At 40.6% G+C, this 16,155-nt stretch overlaps 1 protein-coding gene across 3 annotated transcripts in view; it reads right to left on the bottom strand.

Moving 5' to 3' along the window:
- Positions 1–274: 274 nt before the first annotated feature.
- LOC309385964 (V-type proton ATPase subunit S1-like protein) overlaps positions 275–16,155 on the bottom strand; it is a 30,443-nt gene continuing 14,562 nt past the window's right edge. Inside the window, exons 2-7 of one of the 3 annotated variants that reach the window (XM_081940812.1) lie at positions 10,168–10,208; positions 8,548–8,609; positions 5,392–5,624; positions 3,977–4,027; positions 2,773–3,016; positions 275–1,548 (exon numbers count right to left, since the gene is read on the bottom strand). In XM_081940812.1, coding sequence (XP_081796938.1) covers positions 1,246–1,548; positions 2,773–3,016; positions 3,977–4,027; positions 5,392–5,624; positions 8,548–8,609; positions 10,168–10,208 — 934 coding nt within the window. In that variant the 3' untranslated portion in view covers positions 275–1,245. Of the gene's footprint in view, positions 1,549–2,772; positions 3,017–3,976; positions 4,028–5,391; positions 5,625–8,521; positions 8,610–10,167; positions 10,209–16,155 lie in introns of those variants that run through there. The other 2 variants (XM_081940814.1, XM_081940813.1) reach the window with 2 other exon arrangements.

The following is a 16,155-nucleotide window of genomic DNA, read 5'->3' as shown; positions in this document are numbered from 1 at the left end:
TCTAATTGCTGTCCTAGATACGTTATGGTGGAGGTGCATTTATAGAATACTGGGTATATCTAGGGTAGAATTCAAAAGGTTTTACAACAATAGATTCTCTTTATATGGTTACAAGAGACCAGAGGCTTTCTGCCTTTGAACAATTGTTTGGTTTTCTTCAAAAATGTCATTATTAAATGTGACTCTCAAAGCTTTGGAAATTAAAACCGAAGACAACACTCATACTTTTGCAGTATCAGAGGCAATGTTTGCTACACTAAATTTTTCCTTCCCACTGAGATTCCTTTTCTTTTATCTTATTCTGAATGACATGTTTTGAAATTAATGCCAACAGTCTGGTATTCTTTGATCATTTATCAGAGAAATCATGTCATAAAAAATTAGCTCAATATTAGAAGGCTGGAACATCAAAAACTGTTTATAATTTCAGTGAAATACAACAAAAGTGAACAATGTTCAGTGCCAAGGACACCTCTTGGCACAAAAGCATCACAAGATAAGCTACCCACAGCAAATCTGTATAACATTGAGATGTAGCTGACAAAATTCATATAATATCTTCACAAGCCATATATGGTTGCTGTTTGGCTGGCATTTGCATTTCACACTGCAACCAGACACAATGATTTGGGTGCACATAGTCACTTTTCAGCTCATTAGCCATTAAAATGTTCTTTGCTACACCAATATCCTAGATACGTTTGTCATTTGTATATTGCAGAAATGGAAAAGCTTGTTTAAGAATCTTGAGGGTTATGGCAGAAGGAACATGATGTCGCTAGACCATGTCCGAAGAACTGACTTTTAGTTTTGTTATGCATCTTTGGCTGTGACATTTTATTTTCATTGGGAAGAAAAAATTGGCAGCTTTAGAACAGCAGCAAATTCCACCTTGTTAAATAGGCTCCAGGCAATTAATTAATCACACAGTCAATATTATAATTCTAAAAACATTCCTGACCATGAAACATCTCCTTTCATCTCCAAGTTGCTTTTGTATTAGATATTGACAAACGGAGCAATTATCATTCATGTGATCTGTTTTGGGATTTTATGAGTAATGAAGCACTCCACTGCAGCACTTCTACTTTTATCTCCACAAAATCACGAGAACTTGAAATTGTTTCATTGAAATTAAAGTTACGACATTCTGTTTCAGGAGTGTTGTGAGGTCATAGCTGCAAAAGTTTCTTGAAGCACTTTGCTGTCTAACCATGGGATGGGAACAGCAACCCAGGATAATGGTTAGATATAGATTTTAGAATATTGTTGGCTTCTAAGTTCATAGGTTTCATGCCCATTGATTCTCAGGGGCTCTTTTTCATCTGCTGTATCAATATCTTTCATCTGTGGATAATAAGCAGAAGATGCTTTGCATTCATAATGTCTGTCAATGGATTTTAAGTGCATCAACATGTGAAGAGCATAAGCTAAAACAAGAAGCAGTATCAGAGACATCACTAGACCCATTAGAATGGCTGGTGGGAAGAGGGAAGCACAATCTTTTGCATAAGCAAACTGTCCATCTTCAATGTTAAATCCTTGAATCTGTGAAGAAAATCAAATAGTCTAAATTAAGACAACTTCCCCTTTTAATCCAAAGGCATGCTATTCTTTGATCAGTATTGGTGATCAAAATTATTTTCCCCACTATCAGTTGCTGAAATAGAAATCAGAATCTATTTCTGTGGAGATTCTTGTGGGTCATCAAGGAATTTTAAAATAAACCAGGATAGAAATCTGGTATATAGATATATGTGTGAGATTGCAGAAGTTAAGCCTGGACTGACTTCCCAAATAAGCTGGGATACAGTATTACTAATACATCTGAAGGGAATTTGTCTAAATAAGGCTAGTCAAGAAATTACCAAAGACTGTAAGATTCAAGGTTCAGGTTCAGGAAGATAAACCCAATAGCTTATTAAAACAGAGACTACTATTCTGTGCAATGCACATTAAAAAACTGTCTGAGCTTCAATCACACTGTCATGGATTGACTCTTTCAATCACAGCCTGCAGACATCCCTGCTGTGGAAACAGTTAAGCTGTTTTTCTCCTTGACAGGCTTGTTTACTTCTCTTTGCAAATTTCAGCAACTTCCTCAAGTGTCACCTTGACACAAATTGAACCATCCCCAAACTACATAAACCAAATCAGTGAGATGAAACCTGAAACTAGATATCCTGGTAAGTGCCTTTGCCATTTTATCTCATCACAACATCTAGTTGGGACAACAATAAACAACCAGTAATGTTCAGTTCATGTAATTCATTAATATAGTCTATCAACTTAGGACAATAAGAAAAAGATAATTTCAATATGGCGGTACCAGAATTTTCAGGAGGAAGCATATTTATAACCTTGTATACTCTAAGACTAATATGCATTTCTATGAATACTTACAGAGTAAGTACAGTTACTTTTAATGAAATGTTTTTATATTATGATTAAAACTTCATTATGTCCTAAATCATCTCGTGTTCTTTCTCCCCAATTTACATTTAGGATACAAGCTATCGTTCTTTCGGAAAGTTTATTGATATTTTTATAAATCGTTTCATATATAAAATCTCAAAAGTTCACACGTCCATGTCTTGAAAGAGGACAATAGTTAGGCCCCCAACAGTGTGGCAGCTAATACATAATAACTGAAGACATTTATTGCACACAGTGAGAGAGACTTCTGAATAATTCTTAGACTTCCATTGCAAGTCTATAAGAACAAGGTAAGTGCCTTTTTCTTATTCAAAGTTTGGTTTTTCCATTCATTACCTGAAAGTCAATAAAAGTAATTTCCCAGTTCTTGGCTGCATCGTTTGCAGAGCTGGGTGTTAATAGTGCATCATATCTCTGCAAGTTGCTAACATGTTCACAGTGATAAGAATAGATTGCTGGTGCATGTATTCGTGTTGCGTTGAATGTTGCTTGTACAGATTGATTGTAAATAAGCTGGATTCTGTGTAAGGTAAACCAATTTTGAATGGAGAGCTTGTAGTAACTGTTTGTCAGAATGAATCTGCCAGGGGAAATCAGAAAAATAATTGCAGTAGATCTTGCCATCTTTTGTTTATATTTGTAAATAAACCTCATAAAGACATACCAACTTCATATTATTATTGAATGAGATTTCCTAGTTGATCCAGAATGTATGCCTTTCAATTCTTCATTTTCAATGTTAAACACTAAAAATACTCTAAACTGCCAGAAAATCAAGATAATGGCAAAGAAGGGAAGAGTAGGTTGTTGCTGTTTGCAAATATTCCTTTTAAAACTTATCATAAATATATTTCTAGATAAATAATACAACAGCCTTGGCATTTTGTGTGTCTGGTACTTTAAAAGCACTCTCTAAATTAAAGGCTAGAAAAATAAGAGGATAAATTTTACTGGATGGTCATATAGTGCACTCATTTACATATATTAATATGTAAAACACAAATATCACCTTTTTAGCAAAATTTCCTAGAGCAATTTGGAATTTTGAAAACCCATATGTACATATTTTAAACTGAAAGCCCAGCATAGCATACGTAATATTGCAAAATAAGGAAACATAACTACCAAACATCATAAAAATACATTTTCATTAAAACATTAAGACATCAGAAATAAATAAAAGCATAGTGTAGGATAATAAAGTATTTGCTGCAAATATGTGCTCTTTACAATGCACAAAAGTGAGATACACTAACTATATTTGCAATTAGAGTCTTACATTTTGATAATATCCAACTGCGCCTATGGATATTGCCTTCCAAAGTTAAGCACTGTTAAGTCCTGATAATTTCAATTGAGGAATGAATATTTTTACTGAAATGAATGGATCTTTAATTCTGACAGATTCTTGCCTCAAAAGAAATTATATTTATTGCAACAGTGGCAAGTTTTCACATTTTCACCTTATCATAATGGAGATAGGCTTAACTGTATAGTTTTAATGTAATAATGCTGTGGAAGATAATATTTGAAAACATACCTGATAACAAATCCTTTCAAATTGTCAATGTCACCAAAATTAAGTGAAAGCCTAGATGGAAAAAGACAATTAAATCAAAAACTATTCAGAGGTGGAAGAGAAAAAAGAGAAGAAGAGAATATAGTTAAATTTAAGTTTATCAAAGTTATTTAAGATGGTTGCATGGTACCATCGCAACACCCAAAAGGGGCACTGCTTGGTAATGGCATAACATGCACTCTTGACACTTCTTGCAGATATTGCTCATACAAATCATAACTTGGTGCAAAAAATTGTGGCCTTATAATGTACCAGAGTGGCACTTTGCTTGTACCGAGGTCCTATAGTACAATAAATGCTTGAATAAAAGCCAGCAATTGTATCCAACGGTGCTTATAGGTGCTGCATCCAAGGGATTCCCAGAACCTCAGAACCTCAGGATAACATTAGTGAGGGTACCTAGTAATAGTTAGACTCCATTCATAGTAAAATTGAATTACAGCTGTATTTCATGGTTACAGTTCATCAACAGACAACAATTAGGCTTAAAATAAACTGCATTTGTCACAGACACAGGATATTATGATACCTTGAAGATTATCAAATTAATTTTAAGGTTTCTATAAATATATCTTGCTACATGGTCTAGTGTTTAGCTTCTATACATCACAAAACCTTTTCTTCTCAATCTCTGTCACAATCTCTTTCTTTCTTTCTTAGGTTATATGAAAGATATAACCTACAGACAACCTGGCATATTTACCTCTCTGACAAACATAGGCTGACAAGCATTCATCAATTTTATTGCTCCAGCAAGTAGAATATTTAGGAACATTCAAAGTCATTAAATTAGTTCAGTGTTCGACATTTCACTTCCACAAGGACACTTCATTGTTTATTTAAAAGAAAACATTTAATTTTATTTCAGACCTAGGAAATCTCCACAGTAGGGTACAATTTTACATCGCACCAAAGGTTTTTGTTTTTTTTCAAAAGGCAACTGGACATTCTTGGGTTTTTTTGTTTGAAAACATTTTGCTTCTCATCCAAGAAGCTTCTTCAGTTCTTCAGCTGGAGCTGAAGAAGCTTCTTGGATGTGAAATAAGACATTTTCAAAGATAAAAAAATCAAGAAAGTTGTTAGATATTAGCAACTGTCATAATGGTTTCCACCAAGGTCCTCTGTTCCGGCGGGAACAGAGGTTCAATCTCATTGGTCGAAGGGTCTGACAGCTCCCTATAAAAGGACTGCTGTCAGACTCAAGCTTCGCTGGATTGTACATAGTTGTTCGGTTACAATAAAGAGCTGTTGTTGCCTTTAGCCTGAGTGTGCCTTTCCATTACCCGATTTAACAAAAGTCCAGTCACCTTTTGGGGGGAAAAAACACCTTTGTTATAAGCACAACCTGGATGTTTGAGAATCTCCATAAATCTTACATTGCATTTTCTTCACTGCAATTTGAATCAGCAACATCCACCGATGCGTGAACACCAAATGTTTTGTCTGTTAGATCCAGCTGAGTGTGGTTCTGAAACTTAATCATGATCCTTCTGGCCCAGAATAGAATGCAGGGGCTTCCATTAACGGTGACATTCAGTGGACTGTAGTGACCGTGAATCAAAGATTCTTTCTCCAAATTCTCTTTAGTGCTTACATTGTAATTGCCAATCTGCATGCAACCAAGTAAGAAATAACCATTAGTGTTCTCCCTTTAACATACTACTAATGCTTAATTTTGAATTACTAGATTAACAGAGCAACATAAATTCAATTCCATAAATGACTTGCCGTCAAGGCTAGTCTAAAATGCTTTGCTTTGAGATGGAGCCCATCCAAAATCAGAACTAGAATGTTACACTAAAATCTCAATTCTGACTATAAGAAGAAAGTAAAAAACTAGCAATATCCTGCTTCAGGGTGACTATCATAATTCTGCCTAACAGGAAGACAAGCCCTGCTTATAAAACACCATAAGAAATTATAATTACTGTTTATCCCCAATACATAAGTAAAAAGCAGAGTTACTAAAAACATGGATAGCTGTTGTACTAAATGTCTAATCATTAGTGGAGACAAAGCTCATTGAACAGTTTTTTAAAAAATATAACATTTAAATTACTATTGTTAGAGTGAAATGGCATAAGTACTATTAGTGAATCATTGCATTAGTGAAACACTATACAATTATTGCGCTAAAATATAAATTTCCATATAAAATTCTTGAGATATGAACTCTTATTTTTATCCATCTAGACACAAGAAGATATATTGATTTATGATAACAATAGTGGAAAAATTTATATAACTGCTTATCAACAGGAATTTTATTGCATAGTCAGCTAATTCAGACATTGAATTTGTGGATATTTTTCTTCAAAATATAAAAAAAAATACATCTTTGTAACATTACACAGGAGACCAATTTTAAAAATGAGATTCTGGAAATTTCAGGAGATAGCAGAAATGTAAAAGAGAAATCCCATCTCAAGGGGCTCAGACATGAAAGAGCTGAAGGTAAACACAAATGTGGTTTGTCAATGAATCCTAAATTCTGTCAATCTAGAAAATTAGCAGAGACCATCAAAGTCCTGTAAAATCAAATTTGAAGTATCAGTCAGGAGCCAAGAAATTCAACTTTTTCAAGTTGACTTTTAAAGACAGTAGAAAGACTCTTTTTTGTTACATCTTCCTTTCTCATAGGAAAAGCAGAAAAAATTATCTGAGCTATTAGAAATTTGTTTGTTTTTGTTATTTTGTTATACTATGTCCTATATACAGTATATTTGAATTTGTTTCTGAGTCAGTCCACTTATTCTAAGAGGGCTTAAATTATAGCCCAGCATATTTGGCTAAGCTACTGAGAAAAGTCAGAGGATATGCCACATTATCGTTGTTGAGTTCACAGATTAAACCAGCACAGGAAGAGAATTTCTTTTGAATAAATTGAATTGTGGTAGCACACTGAGGAATATAGGAGGTTTTAGAAGGAGAGTTGGTAAATGGAAGATCTAGAACCACACTGCTGGCACAACTGTACCAAAGAGTCCTGTGCACACTTATGCCAGCAGACAACCGATGTCATTGCAACATAGCAGAAAATAGCACAGAGACATGGGGGAGGGGCAATTATTTGCTACATACAGGCATTCCTCAACTTAAAACAGGTTATTTAGGGATCATTTGAAGCAGTGGTGGGTTTCAAAAATTTTTAGAACCTCTTCTGCAGGTGTGGCCTGCTTTGTGGGAGTGGCTTGCCAGCTATGTGACCGGGTGGGAACGGCTTGCCAGCCATGTGACCAAGTGGCAGTGGCTTGGCAGTCATGTGACTGGGTGGGCGTGGCCAACTTGTAAAATGTGGTAAAACTCACTTAACAACACTCTTGCTTAGCAACCAAAATGTTGGCTCAGAAAATCTGGCATTTGAAGCATGCAAGTCTTAAAGCTGTCAAGTTACAAGACCCCTGCACCCCTAACCCTTTAGAAAAAAAACCCAGGGGTGTTCAAACTTGACAGCTTTAAGACTTGTGGACTTCAACTCTCAGAATTCATCCTCTCATTCTTCACCTTGATGATGTGTGGATGGGTGGAGGGAGAGAGCTGGAACCAGTTCTAAACGGCACTGTAGATTTGTGGAACCTCTTCTAAAGAAGAGGTTAGAACTGGCAGGAACCCACCCCTGATTTGAAATTACCACAGCATTGAAAAAAATGACCTATGACCATTTTGCACACTTACAACCATTGCAGCATCCCCATAGTCCTGTGAACAAAATTAAGAAACTTGGCAATTGACTCATGTTTATGACAATTGCAGTGCCCTGGGGTTATGTGATCCTGCAAACTTCTGACAAGTGAAGTCAGTGGAGAAGCCAGATTCATTTAACAACAGTGTTACTAACCTAACAACTGCAGTGATTCACTTAACAACTGCAGTGATTCATTTAACTATAGCAAGAAAGATCATAAAGCGGAGCAAAATCCACTTAATAAATGTCTCGCTTAGCAACATAAATTTTGGGCTCAGTTGTGGTCCTAAGACGAAGACAGCCTGTAGCTACTAAGAGAAACAAAAAAAATGTAATAGAATTGTAGAATACTTTCTGGGAAAAATTGAGAACTACTGATATTCAGAATAGAACAACATTTACAAATATACAAAATATATACCAGATATTCCTAAGTACCAATAAATGTGTCATCCAGAGTTTTTCGCAGAAAACCTTCAAGTTAGTATTTTTTAGTTATACTTTCAACATGGAAAGTTGAGTCTCTTTTCCTGTTCCTTTCCTTTTACTTTTCATTTTAATTTTTGATATGTGCCACTACTTTTGCAATCAGTGCACTTGTACCAAGGTAAAAATTATCCTGGACAGACAAATCTTGCAAGACCAACTCATACCATGAATTTATCTGGTACCATCAATATTTTTTTTTAAAGATATATGTAGTAAATCATACAGATTTACAACCCAGTGCAATATACTGTATAACACTGAAAATAATTTGGTCAAGGAATATAAATATGCTACATGACTTGGAAAAAAAATATTGTCATGTAAGAACTTACTATCCAGTTTTCTGGTGTCTCCATACCTGTGTTATTGCTACTTGTTGTAAATTAATTTTGGGCTTCACACTGCCATCATACTGTCGACCTACAAAAGAAACAACAGGCAATTCATTCCAATTAAAACTAATCCTAGCAATAAACAATTTTAATAACTTTTTTTAAGTTTGAGGGGTGGGTTATCAAAGAAGAGACTGATACAAAAATATTTTTAAAAAGAAAGTGTGTGTGTGTGTTTGTGTTTGTGTGTGTGTGTGTGTGTGTGTGTGTGTATTGAGGCAGTCAACTTATCAATCAGATGTGGTTTAGCACAAAACCAACATGATGAAGAATTTGAGCCGTAGAAGACAAAGAGGTATAGTCTTCGATTGCCTTTCATTAGTATGAACAATTCTTAATACTCAGGTATCTTGTTTAGGAACCTGGTGAATCAACTGTATTATGGACTGTTATAAACACAAAAGATCTTCTCCCCTCATCTATTTGTCTACTACTATGGGGCTGCTTCAACAATCATCAATACAAGGACCTGTGGTTACTTTTTAAAGGGCTGTTGTAACTTCAAATGGTTGATAAATGAATGGTTGCAAGTCAAGGACAATCTGCATTTCAAGGAAATAGCATTTCATGCCCTTTAGGTATGCATTTTCCATTCAGCATTCCAGCCAAGGAAAAGAGAAAGGGAATAAGTATTAGGGGATCTCACAGTGGCTACATCTCCTATTTTTCATTCATAACTCCCTTACAAACGAATTACCATATTTTTGAGAGTATAAGACACACCGGAGTATAAGACGCACCACAAGATTTTGAAGAGGTAAATTTTAAAAAGAAGTTTTTGCACTCTGCAGACCCCCCAAACCCTCTGCATGCCTCATTTTTCGTGAAAAAAGTGGCATGCAGAGAGTTTGAGAGGCCTGCAAAGTACTCCTAGGGGTGGGGGGGTGGGGAGATGAGCAAAAAACTCCCCAATTTTCAGAAAAGCAAAAAAAAACAGGGCATGATAGGCTTTGGGAAGCTTGTAGAGTGCTCCTGGGAGCTGGGGGGGGGTGTAAAACGAGCAAAAAAATGACTATTTTTTGCTGTCCTCAACCCCCAGGAGCACTCTACAAGCCTCCCAAGACCTCTACACATCCATTTTTGTGAAGGGGGTGTGGTTTCGGGAGGCCAAAAATGCTGCATTCAGTGTATAAGATGCACCCAGATTTTCACTCTTTGGGGGGGGGGGGGCGGGAAGGTGTGTCGTATACTCCAAAAATATGGTAGATGCAACCACTGTAGCAGAAGAAAAGTAAAAAGCAGACTCATTCCATTAAATCTACTGAAACATAAGATCTAATGGGATCCAGTTCTTTGAACTGCTTTCAGTTGATGTCTCTAAGAACTATTGCTTGGTTTGTTATGGCTTCCCTGCTAATCCATATTCTCCTTTGGTGTTGTATTTAGCTTGTAACACAGACATCTTTGCTATTAATCGCTCCTAAACTAATGTAGGAATATTTCTGACAGAACAGAAAGGTTAAAAATGTTTGAATTAATTAAACTATCTGTTGGTGACCTATAGTCACCTGAAACTCTTCTGTAAATTTTTTGGACCTTTATTTTTTCAGGAAGTGACAATTTGCAGGAGACAATTAAAGCCTTACCATTTCTCTGGAGTGGATCTTGATCAGAAAATACAAACAAACTGCAAAGAAGCAGACACAAAAGTATTTGAGCAACTTTTTAAAAAAAAATGTTTTTTAACTGCAGGAAGGCAATATTTACTACTTTCAAACTACAATATAATCGGTGAAATAATGTAACTATTTAAAAGTTTAAACATCCTTTTAGTGGAAAAAGTTCCCCATACTGAATTTAGACTGAAGCTTCATGTGATACAACTACTGGTAAATCAACAGGTTTGTTAAGTGGAATCATTGTATGCATTTGATTTTTCCCCAGTCTGGTAAGCATCCTGGTAAGTATGGATAAAATTTTAGAAACAAAACCAGAAACCAAAACATTAAATCATGAATAAAAATCAAGATGAAAATACTCATTTAAGAGATGCTTCTGAAAATATCCTAAACATCAAACAAGTGGAGGCCAAATGCTGTTTGTGAACAAATGCATTTCATGGTCTCAGGTTAAAAGGCTGAGACTCTGGCAGTGGAGAAATATGCAGGTCACTGGAAGGAGGTTAAAATAGACTTTTGCTAGAGTCTGATAAATACCTGAGAGACTAGCGACAGTTATTGCATTTAAATAAAACTGTTGCGAAACTCTTCCCAGTTCCCTAGAGTCGGACACAACTGCACAGGGAAACCTTTACCCTTACTTCACACTTTTATGATACAGGTAGTCCTCGACTTACTACCATTATTGAGTCCAAAATGTCTGTTGCTAAGTGAAACGTTCGTTCTGAATTTTGCCCCATTTTACCACTTTTCTTGCCACATTTGTTAAGTGAATCACTGCAGTTGTTAAGTTAGTAACATGGTTGCTAAGTCAATCTGGTTTCTGTTAGATATTAACATATATCGTAGCAAGTCTCCTCTCTGGTCCGCTGCTACAGCAGGAAACAGGTATCGCTCTGATTGGTCGAGAGGCGTACCCGATCCCTATAAAAGGGGAACCCTCCGACCACAGAGCAAGCTGGATCACTACTACTACTAATAAAGAGCTGTTAAGTCACTTCGTGTCCGCAGTCTGTTCTCTCGTTGCTCAGATTCAACATTGGCGACGAGGATGGGATTGAGAGACAGATAGGACGAAGAACGCTACCTCAGAATCTCCGGATTTGATCCAGCCTAGGAATTCGGCAGAAATTCCGGCAGCCATCTCGGGACACCGCAGCGCGGCAAATTCAAACAAGAGAAGATGGCGATGCACACTCCCCCCGCTCCATTCGACCCAGCGAACGACGAATGGGAGGCATTCATGATTCGTTTCGAGTGTTTTCTCGAAGCGAACGAATACACGGGGATAACAGATGCCCGGAAGAAAAACATCTTCCTCGGCTACTGCGGAAAAGAAGTCTTCAACACGGCCAGAGAACTCACCGCGCCTACTCCGATACAAGCGGTATCATGGACGGCGTTGCAACAGGCTCTACAGACTCATTACGCGCCAAAACCTTCCCGCCACGTTTGCCGCCAGGAATTCAACACGCGGAACCAGAAGGCGGGAGAATCAATCAACCAGTATGTTGCAGCCCTACGTAAAGCAGCAACTCACTGCGAGTTCAGGGATCTGGACGAGCATATCCTGGCGCAATTTGTTTGTGGGTTAAGAGACATTTCATTACAAAAGAAGCTGTTGGCAAACCCCAATTTAACCCTACAGATAGCACTCAACGAAGCAAGGGCATCAGAGTCAGCGGAGAAATCATCGGTGACCATACAACGCGGTTTCAGCGTAAGCCAGCCAGCACCCAGGCACACCAGAGTTCACTACGAGGACACCAACCCCGACTACGAGGATCCCGAGTTCGAGGACAGTCACCTGATGCGGAGCAGTCACATGAGGCCTGGGGGAAAACCCGGATTCCGCTTGCCGCCCTGCGCAAGCTGTGGAGGGAATCACCCCCGGTCTACCTGTAGGTTCAGGAACGTTGTTTGTTCACACTGCAACAAACTTGGGCACATCGCACGAGTGTGCCGGAGCGAAGTCCCTGCCTCATGGCAGCCACCCATGTACCGCCAACAGAAGCCCAACTCAGCGGCTTGGCGAAATCAAAAAGGGCGCCCAGAGAGAAATCCACAAGTGTTTACCCAGAGAGAAAATCCCCAAAGAGCTGAGCGAGCGTATCCCCAGAGAGAGTACACACAAAGAGCTGAGAGAGCATTCTATCAAGACGCTCAACGAGAGTATTTTCAGGATACGGATGCTGAGATAGAGTTGACCCAGAGAGAGGAATTGCGAACGTATCTCACCACAATAAGTCAGGTCCGCACCAAGCGGCCTAAAAAGCTGAAAGTCACAGTCCTCTTGGAGGGCTCACCTTGCGAGCTGGAAGTTGACACAGGATCGTCCCTGACGATCATTTCATGGGCATCCATGAAACAGGCTATCCCTAGCCTCAAAAAGAGCCAACTAAGCATTCCAGACATCCTGCTTCGAGACTACCAGGGGAACCGAGTCCCCATCGTGGGCCAAGGCACATTCCAGATCCGTTTCAAGGACATCGTAGCCCAGCTGCCCGTGACCATCGCCAGCACACCGTTACAGAACCTTCTAGGACTAGATTGGTTTGAAGCTTTGGGGCTAGAAGTCACCGGAATCAACGCCGTGGAGAACAGCAGCGCTGAACAGATCTTTAAGGAGTTCGAGGATGTGTTCAGCCCCGGTCTTGGTAAGTATGTGGGCAAACCGATCTCATTCAATTTAGACCCCAAAGTGGCGCCAATCCGACTTAAACCGAGACGAGTGCCTTTTGCACTCCGCCCAAAAATAGACAAAGAGATAGATAAGTTAGTGGAGCAAGGAATCCTTGAGCCGGTGGATCACGCGCGTTGGGAAACTCCCATCGTGACCCCAGTCAAGCCAGACGGGTCAGTCCGCATCTGCGCAGACTATAAATGCACAATTAATGTCGCGCTACAACAAAGCGCATATCCTGTGCCAGTAGTACAGCACTTATTGCACTCGTTGGGGCCAGGAAACATATTTGCTAAATTAGACATGGCACAAGCTTACCAGCAGTTGCCCGTGGATAGCGCCACAGTGGAGGCCCAAACTATAGTGACGCATAGAGGGGCATTCAAATGCAACCGGCTACAATTCGGTGTGAGCATTGCTCCAGGTTTGTGCCAGACCGTCATGGAACGACTGTTGCAAGGGATACCGGGAGTCGTCCCCTATTTCGACGACATCTTGGTGTCCGCTGCAAATGAGGAGCAATTAAATAAAAGAGTCAGAACTGTTTTGGCCAGAATCAGAGAGAAGGGTCTCCGCCTTAAAAAGGAAAAATGCCAAATTAACGTGCCTAGCGTAGAATTCCTGGGATATAGAATCGTTGGTCAGGGAATACACCCCACTTCAAAGAAAATTAAGGCGATCCAGGATGCCCCCACACCACGTAATCAGACCGAGCTGCAGGCCTTCCTCGGACTACTTAATTTCTACAGCGTTTTTCTGAGACAGAAGGCGACCGTTGCTGAGCCATTACATCGACTACTCCAGAGGAACGCAACATGGAGATGGGGACGATCCAAAGCAGCAGCCTTCGCCGCAGTAAAGCGCCTGCTCACCACTGACTCACTGCTAGTCCAATACAGCCAGACGCTCCCGCTGGTATTGACCTGCGACGCATCAACATTTGGAGTTGGCGCAGTCCTCAGCCACAGGATGCCAAATGGGAACGAAGCACCCATCGCATTCTACTCCAGGACTCTTTCATCGGCCGAGAGGAATTACAGCCAGATGGACAGGGAAGCGTTAGCTGCTGTAGCTGGAGTAAAACGTTTCCATGAATACCTCTACGGCCGCGATTTTGAACTGATTACGGATCACAAACCGCTGTTGGGATTTTTGGCGGGAAACCGCCCCACTCCAGTCTCCCTTTCTCCATGCATGACCAGGTGGACTGTTTTCCTGGCTGCGTACTCAAACAAAGTAATTCATCGACCGGGCTCCACTCTAGGACACGCAGACGCACTCAGCCATTGCCCACTACCGGACCTTTTGCCAGACCCCACTCCCGAAGTACCGGTGTTGCTCATTGACTGTTTGGACTCAGGACCGGTTTCTTCCTGCGACGTTGCAAGGTTCTCCTCCAAAGACAATATAATAAAACAAGTTCAAACTTGGGTTTGGAGGGGGTGGCCAAAGGGAAACGTGGGGCCAGAATTCAAAGTGTTTTGGTCATCCGGGGATTGTTAGGATGAAAGCGTTAGCAAGAAGTTACGTTTGGTGGCCAAACATGGACAAAGAGATAGAGGAATGGGTGGCTACTTGCGATCCATGCCAGGAATCGAGGCCAGCTCCCCCGGAAGCGCCCGCCACAGAATGGGAAAAGCCGAAAGCACCCTGGTCGAGAATACACATTGACTTCGCAGGGCCAGTTCAAGGTCAGACTTTCCTTATAGTTGTGGATGCATACTCCAAATGGCTAGAAGTAGTCCTAATGACTTCAACCACGGCAGAGGCAGTCATTAAGGTTCTACGGCGACTTTTCGCCACTCATGGCCTGCCCGACCTCCTGGTATCCGATAACGGGCCCCAATTCACGGCCATGCAATTCGAAACGTACTTAGCAGGTCAGGGAATTCGGCATGCCCTCGTCGCGCCATTCCATCCGGCATCAAATGGACAGGCGGAGAGAATGGTGCGATCCGCAAAAGAGGCCCTCGCTAGGATGGGTCCAGGTGATTGGCAAACACGCATTGACCATTACCTCCTAATTCAGCACATTACCCCCAGCGCAACGACAGGTAGGAGCCCCGCTGAAATGCTCATGGGCCGCCGTCTACGGTCTCACCTGGACTGTCTTCACCCAAATTACTCTGCCACAGCACCCCCAGACTCCACAAGCAAAATTCGGAATTTTAGCATAGGGGATTCGGTATACGCCCACAACTATGCAGGGGGAACATTGTGGATGCCGGCAAGGGTCATTGGCATCAAGGGTCCACGATCGTATCTGTTAGAACTAGAAGATGGGCGGAACTGGAAAAGGCACATCGATCAACTTTGGGGTCGCCTGGCGCACTCAGACCTACGAGCCGAGAACGAGAGCTTCATACCAATGCAGAGTCAGCCACTCGAGAGCCCCAACACAGAGAACTACGACACCTGCGAGCCCAGGACAGAGCAAGAGGTCGAGCGCGAAACGGAACAACCCCCAAGCAACGTAAGCGAGCAGACCCCCGAAAGCCAAGGCAACGAAAGCCTGCAAACCCGAGAACTCGAAATAAAGAAAGCAACTGATCCTGTAGCTACTCCTGACCAACCCGAACTGCGACGCTCCTCCCGAGTAAGGCAAACGCCAACATACCTTAAGGACTACATAACTAACCGCAATGTTCCGTCTAAGAAGGGAGGGGTGTTAGATATTAACATATATCGTAGCAAGTCTCCTCTCTGGTCCGCTGCTACAGCGGGAAACAGGTATCGCTCTGATTGGTCGAGAGGCGTACCCGATCCCTATAAAAGGGGAACCCTCCGACCACAGAGCAAGCTGGATCACTACTACTACTAATAAAGAGCTGTTAAGTCACTTCGTGTCCGCAGTCTGTTCTCTCGTTGCTCAGATTCAACAGTTTCCCCATTGATTTTGCTTGTCAGAAGGTTGCAGAAGCTGATCACGTGTCACCAAGGCACTGCAAATGTCACAAATATGAGTCAGTTGCGAAGCATCTGCTCACGTGGCCACGGGGATGCCGCAGCAGTCTTAAGTATGTAAAATGGTCCTAAGTCACTTTTTCCAACGCCGTTGTAACTTTGGTCACTCAGTGAACAGTTGTAAGTTGAGGATTATCTGTATATTGCATCACAAGCCATCCAATCACCTTCTAGGTGAATCTTTTGTGCGAGCCCAGTCTGAATAAGGTTCATTTTGCCACATAAACCCAGAAAATTGAGTTAAGCAAACTGATAGGTCTCTTATGCAAGCCTCACATAGATAGCTAGAGCAAAAGCTGTTTAATGGA

This window comes from Natrix helvetica, assembly GCF_964273705.1.
Source record: "Natrix helvetica genome assembly, chromosome: 2".
In the NCBI taxonomy this organism is placed as follows: Eukaryota; Metazoa; Chordata; class Lepidosauria; order Squamata; family Natricidae; genus Natrix; species Natrix helvetica.
Note: the sequence above shows the minus strand (reverse complement) of the source record. Positions and strands in the feature narration are given on the sequence as shown.